Consider the following 23,049-nt stretch of genomic DNA (forward strand, 5'->3'; position numbering starts at 1 on the left):
TGTATATCAAGTCTAAATAGACAGAGTAACCTACGTGCAGCCTAGCTGAGCAAATACTTCATTCACAAAGGGAACGCCAGCCACGATTCCCTAATATACCGTAAAGGTCAAGAATTAGCCAACTTCTTGACTTCAGGATCTTAAATATAACATCCATTAAGATAGTACTAGGACAAAAGAAGTAGCAAGTAACAATAGAAACATAGCTGCCAATTACTGAAGATCATAGATCTACACCAATAGCCACCACATGCATAGTACTATCAAAGCAAGAACAGCAGCGCACATTAGCATACCTTGCTTTTCCCCAGGAGCCTTGCTTCTCCCTCAGCTTCACCAACGACGAAGCCTCCATAGTCAAAGCTGGGACAGTCTTCCTCAAGCCATGTTGATATGATCCGCTTATAGTTAAGGGGCAACAGATGGCTCAGGTCTCCATGTGCGGCCGCCATGACTAGCTGCAGCAGTGATTGTTCACGGTAATGTCGCTAAATACTTATGTACCTAGTCTATGACCCGGATAGTCGCACCTCCACCAGAGGATCAATCAGAGATGCCAAAGTAATTGGTCGAATGTAACAAATAGATACCAAATGGTCGCTTTGGAGTCGTTCAACTCTCGGCTTTTGTTTTCCCTCGGCTTTTGTTTTTTTGGCGGATGAGGTGATATTCACGTGATGTCGGCGCGGAGGGAAAGAAACTCCGACATTCCGATATCATGTGATTGGTATAAAACCTTAAAGTCAAAAAGTCAAAAAAAAGGTCAAAAAAGAAAACTTCGAGAGCAACTTTCGACTTCGATATCAAACATCGACATTAAACATAAAACATCATCATGCATGGGAAGTCCGCCCTTGATATCCACTTTCAGGGCGCGGGCTAAGCAAACGGCATATTATTGCAGGCCGTGTAGGGACAGCGGCATGTGTTTTGCATCCCATTCTTGCTCCATGGGTCTCAGGGTGGAATCAAGCCCACTTCACGCATTATTAATTGCGTATACTCCATACTCTGGGCATAGCTCCGTTCTGCTCTATGGAATATCTCTGTTCCTTCTGGAACTCTGGCTGGCGGTATCAGTTCGGGCCCGAGAGCCGCAAGGGCACGCAAGGGCACGGGAAAGCGGCTATCATCAAAGTTTGTCCGGAATAGAAAAAACCAACTCCCGAGTACCTGCGTCTCGACATTATTGTTTCAAGAGTTCCTGTAAAAGAGAGATTGGTCCTTGAGAGATATGGAGTACTCTTGGGCAATTCGGAGAGCCCGAAGATATGCTTAATGAGCAAGCATCGCTGTGATGACAGGTCCACCACCTCGGTCCAATTTTAACCAGCTGCTCTCTCAGAGGACAATTGTACGTCTATGCACAACGTACATGAGAAACTATAAATGAGAATTGGACTTGGCTGGGAAGCCTGATGAGATTTCCTTGCAAGGCAGAAAGAAGGGATTCTCAGCCCATCATGGTTGGACAATACGCCTTTCGCTGGGCGCGGCTGAGGATGCATGTGTCCATGCACACACATTAAGGTGTGTATAAATCAATTCGCCTAGGACTTGGGAGTTTTGACAGTTAAACAGCAACAATGTTGGGCAGATAGCCTTGCCATGTGTCAAAACCTCAAAGGGAGTATTATGAAGTCATCATCCTCACCCTCAGCGGGGTTTGAATGGCTTTCGTATTCGGGAATAGACCAAATCAAAGATCTATACGCCTAATACGATGCGAGTCATCGTACTCGTACCCTCCCCCAATCGGGTCGTGTCTGTGCATCTCATCCTATCGGAGGAGTTTGCTCCCACAGGGTGGAAGTTTTGAACTTCACGACTCCGTTCGCATTGTAAGTACTTATTATCCTGAGTAGTTGTGCAAGTGCCGAAAAATTACCGGTACATATGTATTGTAAGTGATGCATACCCTGATCCTCTGTATTATATTGTATTTGCAAAAATGAGCTGACTGTAATCCAGTTACCAGAGATGCAGGAATGCATAAAATTAGCCTAATTGTGCACACCTCGGTCGAATTTAGAATTCCCACCCTTCATGACGGAGTTAAGAGGCTCCAATCGGTGTTTTATTTAAACCGAGAAAACGAGGGAGTTAATCTTATCTCTTAGGTAGTTAGGGATGTTGACGTACAAAAAGAAAAACGAACGAAGAGGTGGGTGATGAGTGCACTAAGCTTGATAGCTATATTAAGTCCACCCACCAGCAAAGAAAGGTACATAACCAGCAATGTACCCAATGCTATGTGATTATCGGAGGGATACATAGGTGAATAAAAAAATAGGGGAAGGGGAAAACAGGTGGGTTATGTAAAGAGTTATGAACGGAGTAACTTCATTTGTACTTGGTAGACACCTGTCTACTGCTTCTTGGTTGCATAGATGCCTATGCCATTCCCCTCCGAGTCCTGAAGATGCATGACTTGGCCATGATTCCCTTCTGGAAGAACATCACTGCACTTCTTCCCCCCGTTTGCAACGATTTTCTAATATGCACGTCAGAGCGCTCACCCCTGGTCGACAAGGTAAAAGCGGAAGGGAAGAAACCTCCCCCCACACTAACGCATGAACGGCAACTTGGTTTACTCACCTCCATCGTCTTCTCGAGGTCCTCTACATAGAGGTACAACTTGACGGTTTTCGGGCCGGTGGTATGCTCTCCAGGCTTGATCTTGGAGATGTTACCACCCAGACCCTTGAGCCCCTTCTCGGGGAATGAGAACATTGCGACGTCTTCAGTGCGACCAGGGCCATCCTTGCTGAACTGCCAGTTGAACACGGTTGAGTAGAACTTCTCAGCTACGCCAGGCAAACCAGGTTAGCAATCAGCCAGCAATCTCAATCAGCGATTGGCAGTGCCACCACGTTCCATTTTCCAACATTAAAACAGGTATGCACTCGGAGTGAATAATATCAATGAGTGAGTTGGGGGAGCATACCACGAGCCAGGTCGGTGGCGAAGATTTCAACCCAGCATGGGGTTCCTTCACTTGGGGGTGTCCAGGTGTCACACATGATGGCTGAAGAGGAAAATAGGAGAACTTGGGCAATTTCCAAGGGAATTTTTGGTCTCAACAATCGGGAGCAATGGACCAGGCAGATCCTAAGGAGAAAATGAACGGGTTTATATGCCTTTTCCATCTCACCGTCCTCATGTCCTCCTCCTTTCCTCCATACTCTCAGCTGCTCTTTTCTGTGCCGTTCACAATCGAACCGTGAACCACACCCATCCCTGCCGTCGAACCAGGCAACCAAGGCATCCCAATGGCTAGTCTCAAGCCCATCCCTGGCAACACCTTGTTGAAGCCCATTATACCCTCTCTTTCATCTCTTTTTTGACCCAGATTCTTTGGCTGATGGTCATTAAACCCTCACGTGATGACGTGTGTTGTTCGTGTTTCGCACAATTTAGCCAAATGCGGTTAAATTGGACTCGCGTCGCGTCGCCGAACAAGCAAAAACACGAAGTTTTGGCGTTTTTATCGATAAAAAGGACGAAGAAGATGGACACTTTCTCGGCCTCTCGTTTAGACGGAGTTTCTTTGCGGGATGAGTCACATTGTGGAGAGGGCGGATGCTGCCTGGCTGGCGCAGGGAAGGGTCGAGTCCGTTTGCTTTGGAAGCGGTTCGATGTGAAACAAGACACGGGGCAAGGCAAAAGAAACAAAAAAGGGACAAGGGTCTCAGGAGGCAGATGTTGCATGTTTGGGAGCAGATGAGACTCTCCTTTGTATCAATACTTCAGGTATCGATAATCTCTCCTCATGCTCATCAGGATGCTCGCTGCGCAGCCGTCGCAGATATGGAGGATGGAAATCGGCTCTCTGTAGATTCGAGGACAGTACTGTTTCTTGCCGCAGGTCTTCGTCCGCACGAAGCTGGCGTGGCCGCAGGTGAACTGGTTGTAGAGCTGGCGGCACATCTTTCGAGCTGTTCTCCCTGCTGCTGCGCCGGCGTGTATGTCTCGGTCAGAGGTGTACGTTGTGCCTTTTGATCAAATGAAATAGGTAGGTGGTTGAAAAGATGAAGATACGAAGTGATCAAAGTGAGATATCTGCACGGTACCTTGCAATATATACAACACTCGAATCCATTCACTGAAGATATTGAAAGTGAGAGAGACAGAGAGAGAGGAGGAGGACAATGAGCTGGTCTGTTCATTGATAGGAGAAAGTACGTAGCCACTTTGATCTATTGTCTAGTACCTTCAGAAGCACGCAGACTTCTTATATTCCATTGTAAAAGGCCATTATAGAAGAAGAACCAAGGCTCAAAGAGTGTATTCGATACAGTCGACGGCAATAGGGAGCTTACCACGGCTGTGTTTCAATTGACAATCTTCATTGACGAGTCCACAAAGACCAACGGCAAAACATGCATCTCTAGCAACACAGAGAGGCATATATATATAAAAGAAGAGACACTGAGAACGAATAGAGAGGCTCCTGAAACCGACGACCATACTCTAAATTCCCCCCTGCTCCTTTTCCTTCTGTATCTCACTCTTTCCAGGAGCGATATAGCGTCCTCGCACCCCAGGTCTGTCCCTTTTTCAGCAGACACATCTTCTGCCACTCCGGGACATTGGGTGCATTTATATATCGACTGGGCTCAATGCAGAATCCCGATCGAGGGCCTCGGGCTGGGTACTTGCCTACGGGTGGGACATCGACGTGTTGGCCAGTGTAGAACTGGAATGCTGGCTCAGTGCTGAGGACTTCCAGGTGCATCTTTGACTCCTGGTGTTTGAAGGATGCCAGGAGCTTGAGATCTCTAGGCCTGGTATCTAGTGGAATATCCTGGGGATCGGTATCGACTATAAAGCAGCTATCAAAATCAGGGCACTTGTCATCAATAACGAAGGGCTCTGTGACTCTCAATGGGCCGTAGGACTCGATGGCTCCCAAAGGAATGCCCGTCGAGTCTGTGGGCAGATATTTATCAGTCGACAGCACTGCCTCTGTGCCATTGATCGTTCGATCATCGCTCAGGTTGAAGTAGCTACATCTCGTCAGTAAACAGTTAAAATGGTAGCCGGAGAATGGAAGCGAAATAGGCAGACCTGTGGTTTGTAACCCCCACGACCGTCTCCTCGCACTCCGAGCCTGTGAACTCGACCTCGTATTCAATCTCCAGCTCCGTTTTCCCGTCCTGCTTTCCAGCAATGTACCAGACTCGCAGCTCAACGGTGCCAGGATATCCCTCTTCACCATGTCTGCTGGTGTACCTAAACTCGACCGATTCACGGCCCTTTCTATGTACAGGCTTCGGACCCTCGAAAACTCGAGAACTCCATCCTTCTTTGCCTCCATGCAGAGAGTTCGGCCCTTCTTTGGACGTTATAACGTATGTTTTATCGTTCAGGTTCTTTACAACGCTGTCCTTGAGCCTGTTGGTCGTGCGGCCGATGGTGCTGCCAAAGTACGGTGCATTGTACTTCCTGTACGCCTCTTCATCAGGCAGAGCGAGAACAATATTCTTACCGGCAACTCGGAACTCCTGGATGATGGCCCCAAGTGGAAGAAAGGCGAAGTGTGTATCTTGCTGCTGGGCCATGGTGGACTGACTGTTCACCGTTTGCTCCGTTCAATCAGCAAATGTCAAGCACTATCAAACCGCCTCGAATCAACCATCAGCCAATCCGAGACTCTCAAGATCTCTCTCTCTCTCTCTCTCTCTCTCTCTCTTCTTCACCAGAGTGATTATATCCTCCTCATCGTCGTCTAGCATCGTCGTCCGTAAGATCCTTGGACAGGGCAGCCATGACAGAACAAGCCACTGACGTCACTGGAGGCAACCAGCCAAAACCGTCCCACAGAAACACATCACAGCTCACGATGCCGGAGGTTACAGGACCAGGCAGAGACGGCGGCAGACTTTCTGTCAGCCTACATGTCTGTGTGTCTGTGTGTCAGTTTCTCCTGCAACGATATATTCCTGTGCCGTGTCGACAGAGCAATACAACTCCGAGTGGTTGGTTATATAGTTAGCTGGCTAACAGCTAACAAGCAAGCAATCTCCTAAACAGACGGACGGGGAACACCCTAGCTGGCTGGCCCCGGTCGATACATGTTCGAAAACGCCGTCTCTGCGCTCAGACAAAGCGGATGGCCGCTTATCCCTGCTCCGAGATTATAGACATCCATTTACAGTGCGCAGATGCATGCATGTGTTGCTTGTCTCGTAACGCTCACAGCGGTGCACAAAAGGGATTAACTACCAGCAAGCCGTCCCGACGACGCCCAACAACACATGGTAGTGGAGTCTTGAGAGAGGGTAGAGACCCACGATCGGACATGAATTGGCCAGGAAGGTTGACCTCGTTGCGGCGAGAATCGCCGTCTCTCGATATGTGTGGATATGCATGTGGATGCGCGAAGAGAATCATTCACTGTGCATTAACCGCATAACTAATTTATCCATCCATGGATGTGCCAATAACGGATGAAGAAGCTCGTTCCGCAGACGAGACCGGGATTCGGAGCGGAAGATTCGTACGAGGGTAAAAGGTGCCCTGGTATCTATCTATCCGATTCCTGTACAGTACAATGATTTGAGATGCCCCTATTAGCCACGGCTGAGGACAGGCCAAGGCTGGATCATTTTGGTAGAGCAGCCGAGAACGAGCAACAGCTTGGTACTGCACAGCTGGATATAACTACTGTCCAGTGGCTTTGGACAAACCGGGGGACAACTGGTTAAGCCGATGCATATAAGCCCTAGTAAGTTGTATCCGAACGGCCGATCACTTCTGCTTATATACAAAAATACCTTCTTCTAGGTCTTCTAGAGACGAATATTATTAATATTACAGGATCTCCGAAGGTCAATTGCAACGTCAGCAAGCGCTTAGAGATCGATCTATAGCTGTCGAGCATCCAAGTAACTCCTACCATTGCTTCCTTTCTTTTTTCTAGCCTCGTTTTGCTTTTTCCTTTTTGCCTTAGGTAACTAGTTACGTAGCTTAACTAGAACTTTCAAGTTCCTATTTTTAAGGGACGAGGAAAAGGCGCGAACAGAAATCAGGGATAGCATCGATCGTCATCAAAAGTCTAGAATGATTGAATGAGAGGGGAGAACCTGGTAACTATCCAGCGTTTGCCACCAGCATCTGCTAAACGTGAATATACAACCAAGGGAAAAACATTAACGCCAGCAAATGCACAAGAAGAAAACCATTCATGCCCTATCCTTTCCTTCAAAACGTAGTATGAGAGACATCCAAGGAGCGAATAATCGTGTATTCCAGGGGAATATTAAAGAAAAAGTAAAGAGATTCGTAGGCCATACTGTAAGGTCATCAGGATTAGACAAGGGTAGAACTCGTTAGGTCTGGAAACATGTTACTTTAAAACTGGTTAGTATGCATAGTTATTTTAGAGGATTCAGGGAATTTGGATATACTGAGATTGAATTGATTCCATTTGGTCAAACGTCAGCAGCGCATCTGCAAATCCCAGTTGGAGGTTCTGTGGTGAGACAATGCCTTCACTCCGTGCTGTGGCTAGGTCCGAAAAGAGTGCTGCGGGATTGAATGCCGTCTGTTGGTCTTGCTGCTGTTGCTGTTGCTGGGCATAATATAGCTGCTGTAAGGATGCAGCCAGTTGACTATGGCCTTGATGGGGCTCTGAAGTGGAGAGCGCCTGAGGGAAACTGTCGATGACAAAGGTGTCTTCCAGCACCGGGCTTGGGAGACTCGATGGGGAGGAGGATTCGGTCGCATGAGAAGGAGGGGATGTCCCCTCAGAAGTTGAATCCATCGATTCTCCTCGGCCCTGTTCCTCTTCAAGGTCCATTTTCTCTGGTTGATCTAACAGACCCATCGTATCTGTCTGTTCGGCTAGCTCCATTCGCCCGGTAGGCTGGGTCACTTGCGCCCGTTCTGGACTTTTGCGTAGCAGTTGAGCTTGCATCGCCTCCAAATCCTCTTCAAATCTCGGCAGCCCGGCATTGGCTGGCCCATCTGCTACATTCAACGCCCCCAGTCGCTCCAGTATGTCATGTGTCAACGGATGACCATTATGGGAGTTATTTAATGGTTGGCCAGGCCACTTATTCCCTTTAATCAACAACTTATACATTTCTTGGATGCCAAAAACCAGCGAGGTTTGCTGATGTTCCAGCAATTCAACATATCTATAGCGTAACGATCAATATAGGGATTGATGCCCAGAAATGGAGAAGTTGACTTACCCTTTGGGATAAGTTTTGTCATGTGTTCTCTTGCGCTCTCCATACACACAGACAACATTATCAGCACTGCATCGGGCGCAGGGCAAATCTCCATCACACTACGTAAAACGGAAAAGGGCCCGTCGGTTAGCACATGGTTTAACGTGGCAAACTGTATGTCCCGTTCTGCTATGGCTCTGTGCGTACCTTTGATTTCTTAAGTCGGCATCTATCACAGGCCTTGCCGACCCTTTTGCGAATGCCGTTGCTGTCATTAGAGTCTGACAGGCTTGACATCCTTGGTGATGACGACGACGACATGGCTCGCGAGCTAGGCATGGCACCAATAACAGTAATATCTTTTACTGCGCCTTTGTATTTCAATGCTCAGGGGTATTTGAGGGGGCAATGGAACGCCCTGAGAGGACCCGTTCCTTTCTGCCTTTGCTTGTTCAGGTTATGTTGAACCTTTATTTGACGGATGGGTATCTCCAGACGCTTGGTTGGTTGTGTCGTGAGTTATACGGGAAAATGCTAATGGATGTTGGTACCTGCTTCGTTTGCGCTTTTCACTAACGATGCCTCAGGCGCTCGATAAAATGGTGCGGAAGGGGGAAAAGAAATTAAGCAATTAAGTCGTTAAAATTAGCGACTCTTTGGTAAGCCGTGAGCCTGGTAGAGTTGTATATAGTAGCTTAGCGAGCTTAATTGAACAGTCTTCTTGGTGACAGGAATGATCGCGGCGGCATAAGTGTAATAGCAACGAGCAATGCCTTTCGTAGATGGTGACGCTCAAGTGTCACCTTTTCTTATTGTTCTCTAGTTCTGAGGTCAAGATCAACTCGAAGTATCAAGAGAGAGAGAGAAAGAGAAAGAAAGCCGTGGAAAATATGGAGAGTGAATGCTCTAATATCCTATCTTCTTCCAACTAGGGGGGAAGAAGGAAGAAATATAAAAGAGAAAGGGCAGTGATGTTTATCTTATACGACATTGCTCATCTCAAGGAACCCCGAAAGTTAGTTCGGCTGGCAGGAGTACATATAGTACATCGCAGTACTCCAACGCGGCACCGATTGATCATAAGCAAATGATACCTAGTCAAAGTCCACGGAGTCGGTCTCCGTACTAGACTGGGCTGGGGTGGGTGTGTGGGCTGGAGGAATGGAGGCTGGATGACAGCTGGGCTCCCTTTCTTCCACCCCCAAAGTGTCTTTTTTGCGAAATTTCATGCAAAAATGAGTGACAAGCCAACATGAGGTAAAAAGAAAAAGGAAAACTAAAAATAAGACAGTTCCATGGTCGAGGGAGTGCGAGCATGCAATAATGTCGCTTTACTCGCCGAGCCGTTGATGTCATTCCCAGAACTATTGTTCTTGTTTATCCTTGGCCGAAGGGCCTCGAGCTGGTTATGTCCCTGGATCCTGGGATCATAGCTGGTCGGTCCTGTCATGTTGGAAAGTATTCGTTTGCATACCTGCAATGACATTAACATACATTTTGCTAAGAGTGCGTATACGCCTGTCTGCATCTCGCATGGAATGTAACTATTTCGGAGCAAACTTCGCCTTTATTTTTTTTTTCTTGTCTAGGCTTCGACCACAGCTCGTGACGATGGAACCCAGGAATATAAAAAGGCTCCATATTGCCGTGTGAGTAGAAGTAACTCATGGCCCTTGTTAGTCTTTCTGAATGTGTGACTGCCGTCATTCCGGTTTCTTTTCTCGTCTTTTCTGGCTCTGGCTCGCTCTGCGTCTGTTACCTCTCCTCGTCCGCGGAAGGAGGAACTTTGGTGCCGAGTCGGGCCCGGAGCGAGACAAGGAGATCATCAACCGACCTCTCTTTAGCGCAGCCTCTTATTTTGCAAACTGACTCATCCAAGCTGTATTAGTTATGCAGAGCGCTTGATTCCAAATTATTGGTGAGAGAGGACTTCTGGTGCCGTATCCGAGACGTATCAGTTTGTAAGCCAAATACCGGACTTTGCGACCATCCATCCCGGACGAACATGAATCTTGCTTTTTTTCTTAACAATTCTTATGCTTATTTGGTGAATTGCAGCGCTTTTGCCGCATGGTTGACAAATTCGTCCGCCATGACTTTGCTCCTTCATCGTCCTCTTTGCCTTTTTTTCATTTTTAATTTTTCGTTTTGACCTTCTCTTAGCATGTTTTGCATTTTTTTTTTTTCCTGGAACCAGGGCGCAAACGCAGCAGCGTATTCGCGAGGCCAAGAACCCGATTCTCCCCCTTTCTTTGCTGGAGGATAGGCAGCAAGATTCCATTCATTCGTCTCCTGGCTATTTATTATTGATGTGCATCGCGTGGGCTGTGGGCTGTGGGCTGTGGGCTTTTACGGCCCCTGTAAGAAGAGCTGCTCATCCACCACAAATACGATTTTGTACCTGTATTGGGCAACGGTTGCGATTTGTGGCTGGAATATCAACAACAAGTGCCTAAGTAACGAGAGCGGAGGCTGCGCACCGTAACTCCGTCCTCCGTCTCTCCGTCCGGTCGGTATTAAGCAGAAAGACGGGATTCGCATCACGATATACCCCTCGTCTAGCGATCTCCTGATCAGGCTAAAAGGGGGGAGGAAGTATGGAGTACATATGTAGGCTCTCGTTATGTCTCTTCCCCCCTGTATAGTTAAAGCTGGCCACAAGACCAGCAGCTTCGACCAACGGCTGCAGACCCGCGTTAGAGTGGCCGTACCCCACGTTGTGTGCCTGTAAGGACAGCATCACTATCGCCGGCGAGTAAGTTACTGGCCTGAATCCCCCTTCAATCAAACACAATGCCTGTCGACGGGCCGCGACCTAAACACGTATACGTCTGTGTACTTCGTAAGCGAGCTGGAGAGCAGCAGCTTCGACTCGTCATCCCGTGGCTGGTTATCCAGGGCTGAATCCAGTGCTGTCATTGCCCCGAGTCAGCCTTCATTCGGATTCATTTCCTCACCTTTTGCCCTCTTCCAGCATGGCATCTCTTCTGCAGCCGTCAATATCGCGATGTTGGTTGAAAATTGATTGTTTGGATCTACTTTTGCTTTAGCGTTGTCGTCGATGTCCTTTTTGGGGGCTTGCGGAGAGCCATATCACGTGCTTACATTACAGGTATATACAATACGAAACTTCACACTGAAAATGTGTAATGTTACTGTAATAATGGAAAGCGTATTTCATATCACGTGGTGCATAAAATGAACATAAACACTGGCGGCGACGACAGCGACGACAATGACAGACGACGACGATGATAGAAAACAAGACGGGGATGAAGATGAAGAATCTCACCCAAGAGAAGGAATAATACGGCAATACGGGGTACATCGTTGACTAGTGGTTTGCTCCTGGGCGGGATGGCAGCTCTTCTCTCTCAGCGCGGCTCAAGCGGCATAGATCTATCTATATGAAGTATCAACATCAAGACCGGAGACTCGACTCATTGTCCCTGGTCAATTGAGAAGTTATGTTAATATAAGACGGGTAAGAGGCACATAAGCGTACATTGATAGGATTTAAACCGCTAACATAGTCGTTAAGCAACCCCCGGACTCTCCATGTTGCGAGGCGAGCTCCCGACGTCTCAAGGTTATATGTCGGTGATATGCACAGTACGGGCCACCCACTCGTGCAAGAGGTGGTGGTGTGATACTGTGCCATTTTTACCCTTGCTCGGCACGGACGGCGAGACGTTAAGGTGGTTGAGAGGAAGAAGGAGAATGAACAAAGGTTCTTGAGCTTGAGAAGCCGGGGAATTTTGGGTTGAGGCGCCCCATTATCCACTCAATCACACTGCTGCGAGCCCGAATGCTCCGTGCCTGGGGGGCGTTAGACGAAGATGCATACAGACCATTGAATAATGCATACATAGGGGCAGAGCTGCAAGTGACCACCCGTGGGGGAAAATAGACTCTTTGAGCGGCACCTACTGCCGAGCCGCAGGATCCGCGGGGGAGCTTTCCGTGGAGAATAAAAGCGCTGGGTTCAATTAATATACCGATTTGTTTTCTTGATTCCACATCCCGTTGGAAGGGAGCTGGTATATGAGTCTTCTGCTATTACTGTCGTTGATACCTGGTTCCTACGGAGGATGGATCGTGGGATATAGATGATGAGAGTGGGTGTCCCCCTTGCTCACCATATCCCTGGCACGGTTGAAGGACCGAATCTGCAATCCCTCGCTCGGCCAGCTTGAAGAAACGGTGGCTCTAGCAGGTGTTCAGCAGCTGTATGTTTATGAAGATGGTCTGCATGTTACGACTCCTTCATAGGCCCCAGAATTAGGGTGTCCCTGTCCCTGTCCCATTGACCAAACTTACTGTCGGCAATTAAAGCTAAGTTTAAATAAATGGGTGCAAAGTAAATAAACACAAACAATGCAAAAAAACAGTAGGATTGCTGCTAGACACTCAAATCATACTCCGTAGAAATGTGTATATATGTGGGTGGACATACTCCGTAATCGTTAGGCAGGATAAACAGGCAAGATATATGTTGAAACATGCATCCAGCCAGCTTAAATCAAAATCAAAAGAAAAGACAAGACAAGAAAGAAAGAAAGAAATAAATAAATAAAGAAAAGCAATAAAATGCAAAACTATCCACCCAGAGCAAGACGGGATTAAGACGCAGTGGTGCGGACCTCTATATATGTATCAAATCGAGTAAAACTAGGTAGAGAAGGGCAAGAATGAGAGGTTCCGATCCAGCCGTGGGGAATTATATAGCTAATAAAGAAAAGCAAAGAAAGATCAGGAAGGAGGTCGCGTGGTCGAGTCGAGGTAGCGAGCTGTGTGTGACAGGCATTAGAGTAGTAATCGGGATTGGTGGTGGCCAGGTGACGGTGAACAAAGGGGATATTCAGGGGCAATGAAGGGGCTAGCCATGGTGTATATATAGCTTAAGTATAGCTGTAGTGACGTGGGTGGATGGCTTAACTGCCGCTACAGCAGCACAGCGTCTTCCACCACGGTATGGAGACACGCTCTGAAGGTTTAAACTGGCCGAGTCCAGCCTGTCTGTGGTCTGAGTGAGGATAGTTGCTAGGGTAACCTGGCTCGCCCATGTCCGGGTCTGGTTTCTTGCTCGAATGCGTGGACAGGGTGCCCGGACGAGACTGCCCCTGGCTGTGGCCCTGGCCCTGGCTCTGGTTCTCCCACTGATTGGGGTTGAGGATCGGCTGACCAGACCTGGGACGTTTCGAATTGGCAGCGTTGGCCCGTCTGGTCAGTGCCTGTTGGACGATGAGCCAGATGCTTCGCCGACGGGAGCGAGCGCCCGAGCTGACACTGCGTCCTGTAGGGTCTTGTCTCTCTTCTGTGGTGAGAGGAGCCGTCTGGCTGAGGGCTATGGGCTCCGTGGCTCGCCTGCAGGCGGCGGAGAAGAAGCGTGAGGCCGAAGAGAGCTGCTCTGCCTCTTTGAAAGCATGGAGCTGAGCTATCTGCTGCTCCCGGTGTAGCTTACGGGCCTCTACTACCCGTCGTACAATCACTGTCCACCGTTAGTCAGTGATAATGATAATGATGATAATAATAAGTAGTAAAAAAAAAGGGATGCGGCGTACAGGCAAAGGTCTCCTCGATATTGACCATCTCCCACGCACTGGTCTCCATGAAGCCGCAGCCTCTGCTCCTGGCCCATTCGAGGCCCCGTCTGGAGCTGATGACCCGGGCTTCCTTGAGATCACACTTGTTGCCGGCCACGATCTTGACTGGCGGCGGCATGCCCAGCGGCGGGACGTCCTCGGGCGGCTGGTCGGGATAGTCGCGATAGAACTGCTTGAGCAGGCGGATGTTCTGCTCCTCCCGGTTCTCCGTCTCCATGTCTATCATCTCCATGAAGTGGCCCAGCGTCTCGAGCGTGGGCTCGTTGGTGATGTCGTACACCAGCAGAAAGGCATCGGAATTGAGATTCGACGCAGCCCACAGGCCGCGATACTCCTCCTGGCCGGCCGTGTCGGTGAGCGAGAGGAAGTACGGCAGCCCGTCGACCGTCCGAGTCACCGAGTAGGAGTCTTCTATAGCATCTCGTCGTGTTAGACTGCTCTTCGTCGTCTCCGTCTCCGTCTTCTTCTTCTCTGTCTATCACTGTCTGGACGTACCGATGGTTGGATCATACCTGCGGCCGCGATGTTAGCCCACGAAACGCCTCGCTGGATCTCTGGATGCCTGGATAACCGGCTCTACTTACTCGTGAGTCCACTGGCTTCGGACCAGCCGCAGCGTAATCGACGACTTGCCTGGTTGCAGTCAGCTATCAAAACATCCCGTCCCGGTCGTTATATAACTGTCCAGGCCCTGCTAATAACAACAAACAACAAACACCAACACCAACATCACCAACGACAACGACAACGACGACAACGTACCGCATCCTCCATCACCGCAGATAGTAATGGAAATCGTCTCCGCCATGGGCTTGCGGACAGCGCCGGCAAACGCACGCGAAGACGATTCCGCCGTCGTTCTCGTATCGACCCGGGGGTGGGATCTCGAGTCGCAGCGCCGGCCAGCCCGCCTATACTAGGGAGTTATAGCGCAAGCAGCCTGTCTCTCTCTCTCTCTCTGTGTGTGTGTGTATATAAATATATATATCTATCGGAGTCTCTGCTAACTGGTCGTCTAGGGCGAAGATAACAGCGGCGTCCGTCAGCGTCCTCCGGCGAATATGGCGTGAGAAAAGCGATCTGTCGCCTTGCCTGCGCTGGTTTTTTTCCTGGCCTGCGTGTTTCAGAGAGTCGCCATCGTCTGTCTGGTTGCCTGCGCCTGAGGAGCCCGCTCCCCCCCTTGGAACCCACCGGGTGTGCGCTCGTCTCTTATACGGGCTGCGTGGTCTCTACACTAAGTATGTACAAGCTATCGCCTCGCAGGACGACGAGCGGAGAGGAAGAAGAAAAGGGCCTTCCCCAGCTGCTTGGTTGCTGTCTATGCCCTATGCAGTATCGCGCAGGCCCCGAGTTGGCTGCGATGTGCAACTCGAGCGTCCAGAAGCTGGGAGGGAACAGCTTGCTTTTTCCGCTGGATTCTGGGCTTCGTGCTTGGTTCTGGTGCTGGTGCTGGTGCTGGTGCTGGTGCTGGATGCTGTATTTCTATATGGCTGTTATGAGTCTGATTCATTTTAATCCATGTACTCTGTACATACAACTGGTGCAACGCTGGAAAGAAGGAAAAAAAAGGGGGAGAGGGGCCAGAGGATGTGTCTGCTACCGAATAATAATAATATGCAGGGGGAGGGAATATATTGGAATCGTGTGCGAGATGATATATACATCAGACAGGCCTGGATACGATATGACGAACGACTAAACTACCTCGCAGGCCGACCATCGTCATCCCAAGATTATCTTCTGCATGTCATTTGTCTGGGCCGAGCAGGGAACATGGATGCTGCCGAGAGCTACTAGCTACTTAGCTACCGGTGTTGATGCTTGTGCTGGTGCTTTAGACGATCGATCCCGGAGTGCAGCTGCTGCCATCCCCCCAGGCAGCGTCATACACGGTGCGCCAGACCTCATTCATGTCGAACAGCATGGGCGTTGTTGTCCAGAGCCGGCAGTCCGCTGGCTCGCTGACAAACTGTAGCGGCGTCTTCGAGCTATCGTCCGGATGGACGGCGTTGCGAAAGTTGACTCCGCCCTCTTTGATGCGAGAGAGCGCATCGTCGCCGTTCCGGGCCACCTTGCCGATGGCTGTCTTTGCCAGACGCTCCTGTTCCTTCTTGTCGGAGAGGTCGTCGACGGTCAGTATGGCCACACCACGTATCTGATCCAAGGTCAGCGTCTGCGTGCCCTTGACGCCGCCGACTGCCTCGACCCGGCCAGCATGGCGTGGCCGTCCGCCTATCACCACTGATTTCACCCCGTTGCGCCTCAGCAGGTCGGCCATTAGCGCGCAGGTCGAGCCACAGGCACCGTCGGTCAGCAGGACCATCTGCGCCGGCTGGAAGACGGGAGGAGGCAGGTTAGCTCGGTCCAGGTACCCGGCCACCGTTGACTGCCCTGCAAAGCCAGCCACGTCCTTGTTCCCCAGATCCCAGGTCGACAGGCTCGTGAACTTGAAGCCACTGACCTCGTCAGGGCCGAAGAAGTCCTTCCAGTTCTTCCGGGGCCGTCCATGGATGTCCATAAACACAGAAGCGTCGAACTCCTTTCCTCGCAGGGCCTCGACCTCTTTGCCGCCACTGCCATCTGATAGTGCCTTGTTCACTTTTTTGCCTACGAAATCAAGCTGGTCGGTAGCCCGCAGGTTAGAAGCATCATTGGGATCGTTCTTGGGGAATAACTAGAGCCATGTTAGGTCTTTGTCTCGAAAAAACTGGAAACATATCAAACCGGGGGAGAATTACCTGTTTGAACACATCATAGCCCATCAAGAGGGTGCCGCCTCCATTTCCAGTCACATCGATGATGAGCTTCGACTTTTTCTCTTTCGCACAATCAGCCAGGAACCTGCTGACCACAGCACTATACTGCTGGAATTGCAGTCCGCCGGACTTGTCTTCTGCCAGGAAGGAGTTGATAGACAACACGGCTGCGTCGTTACGGCCATCAAGGAAATACCCTGCTACTGCACCAGTTCCAAACTCCTCCACTGCCTTTGGGAAGAGTGGTCTCGGCGAATTGCCAGGCTCATCCCGTTTCTCAAAGTGGACTTCTCTCTGGCTAACAGTCGTAATGGCACTGTGTCTGTTATCCCTCCTCTTCCGTCGTTCCTCCGCATTGTCATCATTGCAGAATTGACGGTAAAACGATTCACCATCCTTCACCCCGGCCCACAATTCCCTGGTACTGGCACGATTCAAAAACGACCTCGTCGTGCCGTTTCCAAAGGTAAGAGTCGTGTTATCGCCAGGGTACACACCTGTCATCGAATAGAAGCTTCCGTACCAGCCCTGGTCGATCTTTGGAATAGAGTAGAAGAGGGCGCTGTACAATGAATCTGGATCACGCTGGCCGCCATGGTGTGACCACTTCTGCAGCCAGTCGATGGCATCCTCGCCGTCGATCTGTGTGACTGCAGACGGTTTCCATTTTGCTCCCTCCTTTACAGTTGCATTCAAATCACCTAGATTACATGTCCGTTAGCAACTAACTGCACACGAGGCTAGAAAAGAAGAAGAAGAAGAAGAAGAAGAAGAAGAAGAAGAAGAAGAAGAAGAAGAAGAAGCATTCTTGCAATACATACTAAAGACGTATACCTCTGGGAGCTTCACCCCGTCTTGGGAGACAGAGACGAGCGGCCCAATGTCAGGTCTCCCGAACTTAAACACGCTCATAAGGTCAAAGTCGACATAAAAATGTCCGTCATGAGCAGATGCTATCAGTGCAGTCAACTCATTTTGGAACGAATACTCATTGGGATACTCGCCACGGCTCACTTTATCCCTTATCTTCTTTAGGCCGCCTTCCACGTCAACCCCAGGAAGCTGATATCCCTTGGGCGGATTCTTGAGATAATCAATTGTGCTCTGCCATTCGAGAAAGGGGAAAAGACCATCAATGAGTTTAAGAGCGTGTGACTTTTTGATCGGAACGGATGTTAGACAGGCATGAGCCAGCCCGGCCTCGATGAGTAATGCCCGTGCTATAGACGACAGGTTCAATAAGATTGCACACAGAATAGCCATGAGCTACGAAGTAGCTTACCATATGGATCCTTCTTTCGCTGTTCCTCTTGCGCCTTGGCTATCAGTGCACAGGGTTCCTGGCGCTGATTTGCGTTCGAGGATATCGGACTCGGCAATGCGAGTGTTTGGGGAATTATGGAAGACAACGCTGCCATTGCAACGATGCCATGATGTAACCAACCCATGACTGCATCTTACACCAAGAAAGAATAAAAAAAGGAGGGGCAGTTATCAGTTGTACAATGTACAGAAAACAAATATACACGAAGGAGTAAGATGATATGTAAACGACTCGTGGTAGGGAGATGGTATGTATAAGGGCTGTCTTATAGATCTATCTACGTCTCAATGACACAGATCAAATAAAATATAAACAGACAAAAAGGAAGAACGAAGTAGAAATGAAGAAGAAATCTGCAGCCCTGCAACCCTTCTTCATCAAGTATTGGGGGAATAGAGAAGGGTCTATTCTGTATTTATACCCCTGATGAAGGGCCCAATTTAGCGGAGGCATCTGGCCGGCGCTTGGTGAAATCTCCTCCCCCTTACCCGGCGGGTAGCTCAAATTCTCTATACACACCACCTGACCGTTGGAATCTCCGGCCCAATAGAGCCCTTTGGTCGACTCTAAGCCCACTTGTTGAGGCAGACTGCATAGAAATACGAGCAGTGCTCCGATATTAAGAGGACAGGCCATTGTACCGCCGTGTTTTGCTCTCGTGGTGTCACCAGGGGTTGTCTGCTAGCCATTGGTTATGCTCTCGCAGCCAGCAAATATGAACCCACAGCCCGCGGCCAGTCGAAGGGCGAGGCCCAACGGCCAACACCGTTCAGTTAGTTGAGTTTTCTTGCAGCATTCTTCTTGTTCGTTAGTGAGGCAGCGTTCTTCTTGTCGCTGCTAGATAGATATGTTGGTTGTTGGCAGCATCATTACCGTCTTTAGGAGACGATGCTCTCAATATTGGACTAAAAAGGTCAACATTGCTCATCTAGTCCGCCTCTCAACTGTCTTTGGCTTGCATCCGGACTTCGAAACGTCTTCTGCAGGTAATAATATTCTGTGGCGGACTTATTCACGGCGCTTAGCTGGCGATATCAGATGGCTCCACAAGTTCTGATATTAAATCAATTTAGCGGCTGGCCCAGCTGCTAGCTCGATCAGATAACTCTTCCCTTCCCCCGATTATATCTTCTCATACCTCCGCTCTTAGTGAAATTGCTGAGTTGACGGATTGGTATGAAGAAGAAAAATTCCCCGCCAGCGTGGGCATCGACAGCATATAAGTAGTTAGCTAGCTTGTAACTCTGTACTAGCTAGCTTGTTAGCTGGCTCACCAGTCATCCCTGTCCTTAACGGGGGCCCCTTGAGAGCCTCCACTGGAGGACATACTGGCCACCACTAAGGATTTCTAGTGCTTTGCGTCATGAGCATGTTACTGCTAAGGTTGGGCCCGACTTTTCTCGTCTTCTAGAATAAAATTGAAGCTATCTAGACGGCGATGCCTGTCTTCAAACGGCGTACTCCGTACTCCGGATGCATGAGTATGAATATAAGAATTGAACGCCCCATAGCCAGCACCAACGGCCACGTTAAAAGACGACGCTACGGAGTATCCCGCTCTCCTCCTCTGCATGTCTCTGCTGCTCAGCTTCGCCCTTGTTGCTCCCTCGGTGCTCGTCCTTCCACAGGGTACTCTTTCTCCTGGCTGCTTGGAGCAGAGTAAAATTAGTTAGGCATGCATTCCTCATCCCACTCGGGCGGATATATCGATCTCTATCAAAAAGATCCCTCCATCCACCATCCTTTGCCAGAGACAGCGAAGTAGCCAGCAAGTAAATACGGACAGTAGATAGTAGATAGTAAATAATAGAAGAAATACGCTGTCCTATATAAACAGCCTAGCGCTGCATGTCACGGGCGTCCTCTGATTGGCTCTGGCGCCAAACGTTAAATTCTGCCTTGTTTTTGCGCTGCGAAAAATCTTCGACTTTCTCGACTTCATCAGAACCTCGACAGATCAACGACCGCGCTCGAAGATCGACCTGGCATGCCCGTTTGTCGCCAGCTGGCCTCCAGACGCCCCCGCTAGGGAGACCATGACGGCTGGCCATGGCTGCCAATCCAGCAGCTGCTCGTGTTCGTGAGAACCAACGCCGTTCTCGCGCCCGCCGGAAGGAATACATCCAGGACCTCGAAGCCCGGCTCCAGCGATACGAACGCCATGGAGTCGACGTCACTATCGAAGTGCAGACCGCAGCCAGGAAGGTAGCGAGACAGAATGTCATGCTGAGATCGCTGCTGAACTCCTTTGGGGTCACGGATGCAAAGATAGACGAGTATCTCGCATACGCTGAAGAACACAACAGCAGCCCTAGCTCTGCCCCTGAGAAGCGGGTCCTTGCAGCTGCACCTGCACCAGCAACAGGGTCTGCAACTGCACCAGAAACTTCACCAGTAACTTCAGCAGCAACGTTACCCGCTACAACAGTGCCAGTGGTGGTGCCAGCAGCGGTGCCAGCAACAACCGTGGGACAACCTTCGCCTGCACCCGTTCACGCAAGTCCTGCACCATCAAGGTGTTGCCAGCCGAAGCAGGAACCCCGGGAATGTCCAGCCCCAGTAGTGGCTGAGAGAGTACCCTCTGCAGCACCACAGGCTTGCTCCGCTGGTCCGGCTGACAGCACCACGGCCCAAGTTGATGTCGCTAATAATAATAATCCATCATCGAGCTGTGTGTCCGCCCCCAGCTCATCTAAACAATGGAGTGAAGACACCACTCCTTGCGAAGAGGCCGCGAGAATAATCGCGAGCATGCGAGGGGACTGCGATGAGCAATCGGTGCGTGCTGAATTGGGATGCGGATCAAACACAAGCTGCATGGTCAACAACATGACCATCTTCCAGGTGATGGATCGGGGATGATATCCCGACAAGTCCAAAATCATGGTCGTCGATAATGAGGTCAACCCTGAAATGATAACAGTTTCTTTTTTTCCTTTTTTTTCCCTTTTTTTTTTTTCTTAATATCTTGATCCGTCTATCCTTCTCTGCGAGGATCCCTGGACTGTTTACCTTTATAAACGACGAGAGAAACGAAAGAGCCTGGGAAAGAGCCTGAGCTTCCTGCTCAAAATCATGATTCATTATGGCAGTCTAATTTCGAATTGATTATCAATTACCCGCCTTTCGAATTAAATATTCTTCTATTTCCGATAAAAGGACACTCGGGCCTTGGAAATGACAGATCTGGGAACTTGTTCATGCTTTGATGGCATATATCTTGAAGGAACCTATAACCTCGTCAATAGTCTGTGGAGCCTCCATCGGAAAAGAAAAGAAAACAAGTTATATAACTTACCCGCCCATTCGTTAAAGTCAACATTTGCAACTTCAGCCGCCGACTCGGCTGAGACCACTCCACCACTGCAGCAACCTGGCTTACTCTTCGTACCACAGCCACTAGTAGCCTGGCCGTCGTCTTTGGCGGTTGTATAAACGTTCAGGTCGGATTTGGTGTCGACGATAAGGACTTCTGTATGAATCGTGAGCACATATACATGGCCATTAGAGGATCCAAAGTCATCCAACTACCCCCTTGGAACATACCGTCAAAACCAGCTTTGCGAAGGTACTTCTCGTAGTCCTGAACCTGACTGGCACCAGCAATGCAGCCAACATAGAGGGCCACGCTATTAAGGATTTCTGCTGGAAGTGGCTTTTTAGCAAGGATATCGCTGATGGCAACTCGACCACCTGGCTTGAGGAGCCGGAACATCTCGTTGAAAACAAGCTGCTTCTCTGACTCGGGGACAAGGTTCACCACGCAGTTGCTGATAATACAATTGGCAACGGAGTCAGGGAGGTTGATGGCCGTGATCTGCGAGTCGACAAAGGATACGTTCTCTGCCTTTGCGTTTTCCTTATTCTTGTTGGCCCTCTCGAGCATGTCCTATCCCAAAACAAATGTCAGCGGCTGGACGGCATGGTCTGAACAAACTACTGGACACAATGGTTTCCCCCCATTACCTTGTTCATGTCTACCCCGATGACCTTGCCGGTAGACCCCACGGCCTTCGCAGCTAAGAATACATCGAATCCGGCGCCAGAGCCGAGATCAATCACACATTCACCCTATTTACCGAGTTAGCGATGTACTGCAAATCAATTAAACAAATCTCAGACCTCTTTCAAGTTTGCCAATGCCAGCGGGTTGCCGCAGCTCAGCCCAAGATTGGCGTTTGCCGGCGTGTTGGCCAGTTCTTCCTCGCTGTATCCAAAGGCCGCCGCCACCTTCCGGCTATAGGCATTATCGTCACTAGTTCTCGCGGCTAAACCATAGTGCTTCTGAACATCGTTATAAACCTGTTGGTTCTCCATAACTGTCTGTCAAAATAACCCGCAGAAGATGTCAATACAGTGGCTTTCAGAGTGCAAAAATAGCGGATATTCACTCCCGTCCTCGTCTGTTTCTCCGTGGTTTATATATCTAACGCCTCCGAGTAGCAGCCAAGGAGGGTATGTCACAACCATCTTCTGATTGGTAGGAGCGAAGCAAACAACTCATAACAGGGGCTTGGACCCTCCAACGGCTTTCATGCTTTCATATTTTACTTCTCATCCATGCTACTAGTACAATCAGAATGAATTATATATATAATATCCGTGTCTAGATTCAAGGCCCAAAAGCAAAAGAGCTGTACTCCCCTCGTCTCGTATAAGTAACGTGCATAAATAAGTACATGTCCAGATTCCCCTCGGAAAGTGCGGTATGACCTCATCCTGGATTTTGATAGCTATCCGGCCCTCCATCGAAATTGTGCCAGTAGTTAAATAATGATAAGTAGGATATGTTCCCAAAACAAGAAGGATTGTCATCGGGATAGGTTGACGGAGAAGTCTGAGCGAAAATAACTATCGTCTCCCTACAAGTTTTCGGCGTTCAGGCTGGGCATCTGCCGCCCGCTGCGTCAATAGTTACCATTCGTCTCAGGTGTCGCTTGTTAGCTTGGTTCAAGTGGACCTTGAGTGATTATCCGGCCGAGTCTGATCCCGGATACGGCGCGAAGCCACATTCAGCTTGAAGGTACAAGCTGTCACCTCCACCTCACGTTTAGTGTGAGAGGAGGCTTAAGGCTGAAGTTGTATGTATATGTCCAGATTCCTCGGCTGCGTGCGATGTCGTAGCACAAAGAGCATGCCTTGACCGAACTCGGACAGGATATCCTGTTTCATGGCCTTAGAAA

General features: G+C 49.5%; 7 protein-coding genes across 7 annotated transcripts; 1 reads left to right on the plus strand and 6 right to left on the minus strand.

Annotated features, from left to right (window-relative positions):
- Positions 1-2,368: 2,368 nt before the first annotated feature.
- Positions 2,369-3,149, minus strand: ARB_07191 (uncharacterized protein; the record flags this gene model as incomplete). The annotated part of the gene is made up of 3 exons (XM_003014583.1): positions 2,369-2,494; positions 2,599-2,807; positions 2,948-3,149. 3 exons carry the CDS (start codon positions 3,147-3,149, stop codon positions 2,369-2,371), a joined length of 537 nt encoding a protein of 178 aa, XP_003014629.1.
- Positions 3,150-3,691: 542 nt separating this feature from the next.
- ARB_07192 (uncharacterized protein) lies at positions 3,692-5,564 on the minus strand (the record flags this gene model as incomplete). Its single annotated transcript, XM_003014584.1, has 5 exons — positions 3,692-3,947; positions 4,088-4,199; positions 4,323-4,453; positions 4,512-5,009; positions 5,107-5,564. 5 exons carry the CDS (start codon positions 5,562-5,564, stop codon positions 3,692-3,694), a joined length of 1,455 nt encoding a protein of 484 aa, XP_003014630.1.
- Positions 5,565-7,393: 1,829 nt separating this feature from the next.
- Positions 7,394-8,519, minus strand: ARB_07193 (C6 transcription factor, putative; the record flags this gene model as incomplete). Its single annotated transcript, XM_003014585.1, has 3 exons — positions 7,394-8,144; positions 8,202-8,299; positions 8,388-8,519. 3 exons carry the CDS (start codon positions 8,517-8,519, stop codon positions 7,394-7,396), a joined length of 981 nt encoding a protein of 326 aa, XP_003014631.1.
- Positions 8,520-13,114: 4,595 nt separating this feature from the next.
- ARB_07194 (RAS small monomeric GTPase, putative) lies at positions 13,115-14,553 on the minus strand (the record flags this gene model as incomplete). The annotated part of the gene is made up of 4 exons (XM_003014586.1): positions 13,115-13,650; positions 13,784-14,261; positions 14,282-14,340; positions 14,505-14,553. 4 exons carry the CDS (start codon positions 14,551-14,553, stop codon positions 13,115-13,117), a joined length of 1,122 nt encoding a protein of 373 aa, XP_003014632.1.
- Positions 14,554-15,620: 1,067 nt separating this feature from the next.
- Positions 15,621-17,990, minus strand: ARB_07195 (uncharacterized protein; the record flags this gene model as incomplete). The annotated part of the gene is made up of 4 exons (XM_003014587.1): positions 15,621-16,460; positions 16,525-17,220; positions 17,272-17,762; positions 17,825-17,990. 4 exons carry the CDS (start codon positions 17,988-17,990, stop codon positions 15,621-15,623), a joined length of 2,193 nt encoding a protein of 730 aa, XP_003014633.1.
- A 1,925-nt stretch (positions 17,991-19,915) lies between these two features.
- ARB_07196 (uncharacterized protein) lies at positions 19,916-20,728 on the plus strand (the record flags this gene model as incomplete). The annotated part of the gene is made up of 1 exon (XM_003014588.1): positions 19,916-20,728. One exon carries the CDS (start codon positions 19,916-19,918, stop codon positions 20,726-20,728), a length of 813 nt encoding a protein of 270 aa, XP_003014634.1.
- A 336-nt stretch (positions 20,729-21,064) lies between these two features.
- On the minus strand, positions 21,065-22,183 carry ARB_07197 (ubiE/COQ5 methyltransferase, putative; the record flags this gene model as incomplete). The annotated part of the gene is made up of 5 exons (XM_003014589.1): positions 21,065-21,096; positions 21,165-21,338; positions 21,413-21,755; positions 21,833-21,937; positions 21,989-22,183. The coding sequence occupies 5 exons, from the start codon at positions 22,181-22,183 to the stop codon at positions 21,065-21,067; spliced, it is 849 nt and encodes a 282-aa protein (XP_003014635.1).
- Between the last annotated feature and the right edge of the window lie 866 nt (positions 22,184-23,049).

Source organism: Trichophyton benhamiae, assembly GCF_000151125.1.
Source record: "Trichophyton benhamiae CBS 112371 chromosome Unknown contix00378_25.r1.exp, whole genome shotgun sequence".
NCBI lineage: Eukaryota > Fungi > Ascomycota > Eurotiomycetes > Onygenales > Arthrodermataceae > Trichophyton > Trichophyton benhamiae.